This window comes from Juglans regia, chromosome 4 (genome assembly GCF_001411555.2).
Source record: "Juglans regia cultivar Chandler chromosome 4, Walnut 2.0, whole genome shotgun sequence".
NCBI lineage: Eukaryota > Viridiplantae > Streptophyta > Magnoliopsida > Fagales > Juglandaceae > Juglans > Juglans regia.
Window position 1 is genome coordinate 21485049 of NC_049904.1, and position 9827 is coordinate 21494875.

A 9827-nucleotide genomic window follows, 5' to 3' on the forward strand; every position below is an offset into this window, starting at 1 on the left:
GAGGGAAATAAATGAGGGGAAAACGTTAGGCACGGGGTTTAAAGTTTTTTAGATTTTCCGGCGGCTTTGATTCGCTGCTAATAAGCTGTAATTGGCAGCTTATATTATTACGGTGACAATTTTTGCCATAAATATTATGTATTGCAGCGATTTTTCTAATCGACATAAATTTAATGCAACTATAGTTAAAAATACTTTATTGCGACGACAAAAATCACTGCAATAAGTAAAAAAGTCGCAGCAAAAGGGAATTGTACATTTATCTCCTTCGTGATTTCTCACTTTGCACTGGACATTATGCGGCAACTTGAATTCACCGAAAATAAGAAATAAGGTCTACTTTTTTTCCAACGATTTTAAAAATTCTGTAAAAGGCATGGTTATTATTTGCGGCAATTTTTAAAGTTAAAAAATTGCTGCAAAAGACCACTTTCGTAATTGCAGCGATTAACAAACCGACATAACAAGTTTTGTAATATTTCGGCAAATTTGTTGTCACAAAAAGTGAAACATCGCTTCAAAAGACCAATTTATTATTTGTGGCAAATATGTCCGTTGCAAAAAGTGAAAAAATTACTACAAAAGACCTGTTTCAAAATTTTATGTAAAATGAATGCAACGATGTAAAAATCGTCATAATTAAAGGCTTTTTGCGGCAATTTTATTTTCAATAGACATAAAATCGATGTAAAAAAGCCTAATTTATTATAGTGATATATATATAATATTATTTTTTCTTTAGATTTTTAAATATGAATTAAGATGTTATTATTTTTTTAAAGATAGAAAAATTCAATAAAATATTGATGAATTCCAAATTTTATCAGTTTAAATTAACTAGTTTGAATTTATGGAATAGAGTTCGAACTATTCGTATGGCCTTGAGATAATAATAACATTGTAAAGTCTCTATTATTCAACAAACACGTACAAGTCGTGGAAGAAATAAATTAAATGTAATAATAAAATATTAAATAGTAATAAAAAGTAAGTGAAAAATAATAAATAATAAAAAATTAAATAAAAAATAATAATAAAGTAAAGAATAGTAGTGAGAGTATTGAGATAATTTTAGTTGCCAAACGTAATGGGCCCATGGGCTTGAGCTGATTTTTTTCTTTTTCTGGACCCACTTTTCTCTCCTAATCATAATTTCAGAACGATGGAATCTCTTCAAATACAAGCTGTGATCTCTCTTGTTCTTCCAATGACTGCAACAACACTACTATATACATATTTCCAATACCTCAACCAATATATACGCTATTACTCATGGCGAACCCAACTTCTTTCCTCTTCCCCCTTTCTCTGACGCTGCTTTTGCTACAATCTTGCCTATTTAGCTTTGCTAGTGCAGAAATTCTAAACGTTACCACCGATAAATCTGCTCTTCTTGCATTGAAAGCTCACGTTTCTTCTAAGGATCCTCACCATGTTTTGATAAGTAACTGGTCCTCCAGCACTCCTATTTGCACTTGGGTCGGTGTTACCTGTGGTTCTAAACATCTCCGAGTCAAAGCTTTAAACCTTTCCTACGTGGACCTTGTAGGTACCATTCCTCCGCACATCGGAAATCTTTCGTTCTTGGTTAGTCTAAGCATAGGCAACAACAGTTTTCATGGTTCATTGCCAAATGAGTTGTCTCGTCTTTATCGGTTGCAATTCCTAGACTTGAGTTATAATGAATTCAGCGGAGAAATCCCACCATGGATGGGTTTGCTAAACAAACTTCAAATATTGTTTCTCAATGGCAACAATTTCGAAGGTAGTATTCCACAATCTCTATCTAACATATCATCATTGCAGCGGATTAATCTTGCATATAACCAGCTTTCAGGCTCCATACCGTCCTCTATGTTCAAGATGCCTACCTTGCAACAAATTGTCCTCCTCTCAAATAAGCTTTCAGGTCCAATAACCTCCGTTTTCTTCAATGCGTCTTCACTACTACAATTCATTGACCTCAGTGATAATGAGTTATCTGGTGGACTACCAATGTTTGATCATCTTCCCAACTTAAAAAATCTTTCTGTCGCCCAGAACCATTTCTCTGGCGTACTCCCAGAAATAGGAAACTTAACCATGCTTACATCGTTAGTCCTTTATGAGAACAACTTTGAAGGTACATATGTTTAGGTTTAAATGGTCGATTGACTATATATATATATATTATATTCTTTAGTTGGTTTGCAAACTCCAAAATTAATTTCTGGACCTTAAATGTTTCACAGGCACAATTCCATCCTCGTTGCTGAAGTGTAGACAGCTGCAATTTTTAGATATGTTTAATAATAATTTCACAGGAAGACTACCCCCAGAAATAGGGAATTTAACTATGCTTACGTTCTTATATCTTGCCCAGAACAAGTTTGAAGGTACGTATGCTCATAATTAGTTTTGTTTTAGCGAAATATACATGGTATCAACAATGATTTAGTATGCATGATTTATGATCATATCTGATTAAGTACCTTTTCAATTGAAAGCAGAAAAATATTTTTCCACAACTAGTAGTTGACAGTGGAATGACTTTGTTTCATCATGATCCGAAAATTAAATTGGAATTTTAGGTAATTAATTAGAAGTAGAGAGATATAATAAAATTTAAAATAAAAATTTGGATATTAAAGAACCGAGAGTTACAATCCAATTCATTTTAGTATTTCTTTCATTTTTAGTAGAATCCCTGTGTACTTGTGTTAATGTACAAGATCAAAATCAGACGAAGAATCCATGAAGACCGACCGTTGTTTGAGGAAAAATCTATGGAAATATCCAAGGATAAATATTATTAAATCGATCCAAGAACGTATTATAATTCCCTACTCATATATTTAGAATTATGGATTCCATATCTAATTAACATGGTATCATGAGTCCATTAGCAGGGCTGAAAACTTATCAACCTACTGATTTTTTTCTTTATTTTTTTGTACTTGGAACCGACGGACTGGCCGAAGAGCTAGAGAACCGGTAGGACTAGTTCCAGCTGCTTCAGTGGTTTGGCGCTTTAGGACAAGAGATGAGAGAGAGAGAGATGGGACGGATAGATGAGAGAGCTGGAGATGGGATGGAGAAAGGAGAGATATATGTCAGCCAGACTGAATGGAGGCCGGTGGAGGGATAGGAGAGATCAACGAGAGGTCTGAGATATGAGAGAGAGAGACGATGATGGTGTGAGTGAAGACTGCGAGGAGAACGAAGAAATGAGGAAGAGATGAGAGATAGGGTAGGCAATTGGTATTTGTGTCCCATTTTGTTTTTCTAATTGCATGCTATTTGATTCATTACACTCGTTCTTATTATTTTTTTCTAACCGCATAGTGATAAAACAACGGTGATTAATTTATTACTTAAGTTAAACGGTATTGTTTTATTTAAAAATAAAATATAAATATATATAATCGGCTGATTAATGAGTTTGAACATGGTTCAAATTAAATTAGAACTGAACCTATTGACATTTGTTTCTGCCGGTTTTGGAATCGAGCAGCCGGTTTCGTCGACGATTCTGTTCACTCCTAATTAATAGTTAATTAGCCCCAATCCTTAAACATGGCCAACTCTACGGTTAAATTAATTAAAGTACCGCTTCGACCTGAATATTTTAAATCTATGTTCTTATATGTCTTGGGGTTGTTTACAGTCAACGCTAATCTATGTTCTTATATGTTCTTATATGTCGTGTGTCAACGCTATATTTGTTTGATTCACTATATGATTCACTATATGCACCTTTTTTAATAAACATATATACGAATTATTATTCACATACTTGTGCAGGTGCAATACCGAGTCAAATTGGAAGTCTGCAAAAGCTAGATCATTTCGCTGTTTACTCGAACTATTTTTCAGGACCGATTCCGTATGTGATCTTCAATATCTCAACTTTACGATATATTAAGATGGGATTCAATAATTTCTCTGGTGACCTTCCATCAAATATGGGTCTTTTTCTTCCTAATCTTCTGGCCCTTGCTCTTCATGGGAATGAACTGAGTGGAACGATTCCCAACTCTATTCTCAATGCTTCACAACTCATCGTATTAGATTTGGGTCATAACTCATTCTCAAGCTCAATTCCAAAAGCAATTGGTAATTTAAGGTTCCTCGAGGCGTTGATCCTCGGATATAATGAGTTGACAATTCAGTCTCCAGAACTTAGGAGCCTTTTCTCTTCTTTGTCGAGTTGCAAACATCTCAGACTTTTTTCTTTGGCCAAAAATCACTTGAATGATGTCCTTCCCAATTCAGTTGGGAACCTCTCAACCTCTCTTCAAAGACTTGGATTAAATGACTGCAATATTAAGGGCAACATTCCAAAAGAGATTTGCAATTTAAGTAGCTTGATTGATTTGACCCTATCCCACAACGAACTGGGAGGACCTATTCCAACTACAATTGGAAGATTGCACAAGCTCCAAGGTTTGTTTCTTTCTGGTAACAGACTAAAAGGTTCAATCCCATATAAGCTCTGCCATTTAGGAAGCTTGGATACACTAGGTTTAAGTGGTAATGAGCTTTATGGACACATTCCTGCATGCATGGATAACATGACTTCACTAAGAAATCTTTACTTGGATTTCAACCGATTAACTTCCTCAATTCCTTGGAGCTTGTGGAGGCTTACAGATCTGTTGTTGGTTGATTTATCATCAAATTCTCTTAATGGCCCTCTATCTTTAGATATTGGGAATATGAATGTCTTGACAGCAATGGATTTGTCAAGAAACCAAATAACAGGTCGTATTCCAGTTACAATTGGTGGGCTAAAAAGTATTGTCAATCTATCTTTGGCAGGCAATCGACTAGATGGCTCAATTCCTACTTCTATTGGTGAATTGGTAAGCTTAGAGGTCTTAGATATTTCCTACAATAACTTATATGGAGAGATTCCCAAGTCCTTAGAAAAACTCTCATTATTGAAACATCTAAATTTGTCATTCAATAAACTACAAGGAGAAATTCCTTCAAGAGGACAGTTTGTACACTTCCCAGCTACATCATTCATGTCAAATAATGGACTTTGTGGTGAGGCTCGAATGCAAGTCACCCCATGCAAAGAAAAAAAGGCTGTAGGAATGCGAATACTGAAATATGTGTCAATGGCAGTAGGGTTAATGGTACTTGGAGTGTGTCTTGTATTTTTCTCAATAAGACGCCATAAGAGGAATGCAATATTGTCACATGACACAAATTCAATGCCTTTAGCAACATGGAGGAGAATTTCACATCAAGAACTTATTCGAGCAACAGAAGGGTTCAGTGTAAACAACTTACTTGGAGAAGGGAGTTTTGGGTTTGTTTACAAAGGAACACTCTTAGAAGGTACAATTGTTGCTATAAAAGTTTTAAATTTGCAAGTGGAGGGGGCATTCAAAAGCTTTCACATAGAATGTGAGGTATTACGCAATATTCGTCACCGAAATCTTGTCAAAATCATTACCGCTTGTTGTAACATGGACTTCAAAGCCTTGGTATTAGAATACATGCCTAATGGGAACCTAGATATGTGGTTGTACTCCAAAAACCATTGCTTGAATATGTTACAAAGGCTAGATATAATGATTGATGTGGCAACAGCAGTAGAATACCTTCATCTTGGTTATGCAACACCTATTGTTCATTGTGATCTGAAGCCTACCAATGTCTTATTAGATGAAGATATGGTTGGACATGTCGCTGATTTTGGCATCGCAAAACTCCTTGGTGATGGAATTTCTCTAACACAAACAATGACTCTCGCTACAATTGGATATATGGCACCAGGTGAGGTTAAGTTCCATGTTTAGTACATACTCTCATATAAACACATAATATTGTTCTCTTTTGGTAATGTATTGACCCTTTTCATTTTAGTACCATATAATTATATTTTCTCACAATAAGTTGTAACATATGTATAGAGTATGGATCTGAAGGACTTGTTTCTACAATGGGAGATGTGTATAGTTATGGCATTTTATTGATGGAAACTTTCACAACAAAGAAGCCCACAGATGATATGTTTACTGGAGAAATGAGCTTGAAGTGTTTGGTACAAGAATCATTAGCCCTTTCTGTACTTGAAGTTGTTGACTCCTATTTGTTAAGTAATGAAAATGATTATGCTGCAATGGAGGAGTGTTTGCTATCCACCATGGGATTAGCTTTGCGTTGTTGTGCCGACTCGCCTGAACAGAGGATTGGTATAGAAAATGTTTTAGCTACACTCAACAAGATCAAATTGAAGTTTCTCAAAGATATTAGTGGACGCTAATCATGTGAGAGAATAAGGTTAGTTTATAGCTATTGATTTCATGTTTATGGCTTTCCATATGGTAATATTTACAGTAAATTGTGACTCTCCTAAAATGAGACTTTCTTATGGTAATTAGTTTGTCATGGGACTTACTAGCTAATAGAAGTTAGAAGTTTACAATGTTTCAGCCGATGATTGTAGTTAATTTCATTAGCAACCAATGGGTTTGAAATCATATTCAAAGCAATGGAGTCTAGCAAAATCATTGTTTCCACTCTTGTGGCATAATGGGTAAAAATATATTTTTTTCTTTTTTTTTAATTTTGACGTTCGTATATATCATTGTCTATAGACATGCTTACTACAAATTAGGGAAGGGTGAGGGTGGTTTCAAGCATATATGAAATCTTACTGTAACACCCTTTATTTTAGTGTATTTTTATTGAAGAATTATTTTTATTTATTCAAAAATTTATTCCATTGTTTTAAAATTATTGGATTTTTAGTTGGTTTATTTTATAATTTTTAATTTTTTGAAAATTATTTTGAAGTGCTTTCTTAATATTATTTATTGTTATTCATTTAAAATCTCTTTATTCTAAATTAATTACTGTGGGATTTAATTATTTTAATTTCATTTTACCATTACGTTTAAATTATTTTATTTAACTTGTAGTTTTAAAATCGTTTCCGTTAGATCATTTTTATGACCCAAATTATAAAGATTAGACCTCATTTATTTTCCTCCATTTTCCTTTTCCCTTCTTTTCTTTTTCTTCTTTCTTTTCTTTTTTTTTTCTTTCTTCCCCTGCACTCCCGCGCGACCCAGCCCCCTCCCTCTCTCCCGTTTGTCTTTTTCGTCTGCCCAGCCCACCACCACCGCGCCGCCGTGACCTGCACCGCCCAGCCCATTAGCTTCCCCAGCCGCCGGCGACCTTACCCCACCAACCTCAGCTCCATTCGCGCCGCCGTTAGCCACCACGAGCCCATTGAAGCAGCGGCACTCTTTCCGCCGCTGCGCCGCCGTCGCACCACCATTGGCCACCATCTTCTCACCACTTCATCCTCGACCTCTTGGCAACCCATTGGACCCAACCCCACCTCCGATCCGTCAACGGTGAAGCACATTTACATTTTAGATTTGGGTATTTTTGATCTTCTACCGCCGCCCACGCCGCCACCCACGGCCAACCACCACCACCACTAGCTTCACCGACCTCCCTAGGCCCTACCCTATCAATCTCGAGTCTTCGTTTGCACCCGTTCAAAAGTGAGTTTTTGAGACTCTCGACTACAGTGTATTTGACACTGTTCTGTGACTGTGTTGCCGCTTATTTCACTTCCATGATCCTCCAGAAATTGCTATATAGTGTTGTAAGTATTTTCCAAAGAGCTCTTGTGATTTAAATGTATTTTTGCACTAACTCATTACACTGTATTGAATTATCGATTGGTTTTGCCGGACTGAGTCCGAGGAGTACGGGGGTTGGATGGATTGGAGAATGAAGTTGTTTGTGTGATTGGATTGTGTTGACATTGTTGGTTGTTGGTTATTGTTGTCGTGTTGTGTTCATTTCATTTGCACGCATGTCCATGTTTGTAACAGAAAACTGGATTTTCACATGATTGCATGCATGTTCACGTGTTTATTTGAAAACTGGATTTTCATGTGAGAAATGATTTTGAGTATGTTTGAAATGTTTGGATTGACTGGTTTGAGAAAAAGGGAAAGAGACTGTAGGGATGGTGGTATGCAGGGATGGTGGTAGAGTCCCGCCTGCGATTCCCGCCTACGGTGCACGCAGTAGGGATGGTGGTTGTGTCCTGCCTGTGATTCCCGCCTATGGTGCATGCGGTAGGGATGGTGGTAAGTAGGGATGGTGGTAGAGTCCCGCCTGTGATTCCCGCCTACAGTGCTCTGATATGTATTCATTGTGTGGAAAGGAACTGTAGGGATGGTGGTAAGCAGGGATGGTGGTAGAGTCCCGCCTGTGATTCCTGCCTACGGTGCACGCGGTAGGGATGGTGGTAAGCAGGGATGGTGGTTGTGTCCCACCTACGGTGCACGCGGTAGGGATGGTGGTTATAAGCAGGGATGGTGGTATAGTCCCGCATGTGATTCCCGCCTACAGTGTCCGATAAATTGTTGAGTTTTGTGTAAATCATTTTCTGGGAAAATGTTGAATTTTACGTTTTGGCTAAAAATGAGATTTTTAGCGTGTGTTGAAAAAATATTCGTTTTGAGGAAAAATAAGGTTTTGGGATTTGTTAGTTGGTTGCTTTAATGCGTTTTTATCTCGAGGGTTGTTTGAATTATTACTTACCTGCGGTACCGTTTTATGGTATCGCAGATTTTGATGCAGATAAGGATGACGAGTCTTAGGCTTTGGCTCCGTTGGAAGAGCGATCTGGGATTGCTCTCGTGTATCGAGAATTATTATCCTACTCTTTTATGTATTTATCTTTTGTAATATATTTGGGATGACTGTATAACTTTTTAAATGTAAATTATTTTGGATATTTGTATTTAAATTTCTGGTACTTAGTTGACTTATTATATTATCCGCTGCGACTTTTGTTGTGCACTTTTGCATGTTACACACACTTGGGGCACATTTTGTTGGGATGCGTGACCGTGTTGTCATCATCCCGACGTCATGATTCTCGCGTCCCTATACGTGGGAGTCAGGGCGTCACACTTACCTTTTTCTGTACATGCAGTTACTTGAAAACAAGTACAGAGCAGCATGAATTCTTGCCATTTTGTACCCAAGTCTCTTCAAAAAAGTAGTTTAGTCTAAGGAAGCCATTACTCTGCTAGATTTATGTCTACTATACAAGAATTTGATCAAATGGTCGAGAATCTCAACCTAAGCTTTCTTTTATTCAATGGGAAAAGAATTTAAAATACTTATGCGAATGTGAAAGATGTGATTTATGCAGATTAGTTGTATTTTCTCTATTTCTCAAAAGACGACATAAATTTGGATCTATAAACCTGATTCCAAATTCATGGCCTTTTCCATATATCCGTCTCCTAATCCCAAGCTCACTGATATTCCTTCCAGCAAGTCTCTAGCTAGTTTTCGGGTTCTTTTGCCGTACTCAGGCCAATGAGATCTCTCTGTGGCAACAAATTCAAGAGCCAATTGAAATTAAACTGACATGGTTCCATTGAGATGGAAACTAGAAAGTATATTATCCATCAATTTAGGGTTCATGGTTAGAAGTCAGTTCCCATGGAGACTAGAAGTCCGTTCGACTTTGTCACAAGTTTACAATTGGCATTTCTTCTAGATATGTGCTTTTGCATCATCATAGGTTTATGTTTGAAAATCAAATAAAACTAGATTAGGAAGATAATGGAGTATTTGTGGAGCCTAATTAAGGTATGTAATATTGAAGTTCTCTACTTTGGAGGATAATCTAAAGAGTAAAGAGAACAATGTCGTCAAGTAGGCCAACAAACAAAACAGAGTTTGAAGCCTTTTACATATAGGCAAATATTAGAGATTTAATTGAAGTATTTTCACAAGTCTTTACTTCTTTGACCTTTACAGCCTTTAGCCTTTTACATGTACAAAAA

At 36.6% G+C, this 9827-nt stretch overlaps 2 protein-coding genes across 2 annotated transcripts; both read left to right on the forward strand.

The window, feature by feature from the left end:
• Positions 1-1272: 1272 nt before the first annotated feature.
• Positions 1273-5079, forward strand: LOC108987519 (probable leucine-rich repeat receptor-like protein kinase At1g35710). The gene is made up of 4 exons (XM_018960446.2): positions 1273-2122; positions 2232-2375; positions 3784-4844; positions 4960-5079. The coding sequence occupies exons 1-4, from the start codon at positions 1273-1275 to the stop codon at positions 5077-5079; spliced, it is 2175 nt and encodes a 724-aa protein (XP_018815991.2).
• A 110-nt stretch (positions 5080-5189) lies between these two features.
• Positions 5190-6310, forward strand: LOC108987516 (receptor kinase-like protein Xa21). Its single transcript, XM_035689697.1, has 2 exons — positions 5190-5774; positions 6122-6310. The coding sequence occupies exons 1-2, from the start codon at positions 5202-5204 to the stop codon at positions 6257-6259; spliced, it is 711 nt and encodes a 236-aa protein (XP_035545590.1). The 5' UTR covers positions 5190-5201; the 3' UTR covers positions 6260-6310.
• The last annotated feature ends 3517 nt before the right edge of the window (positions 6311-9827 follow it).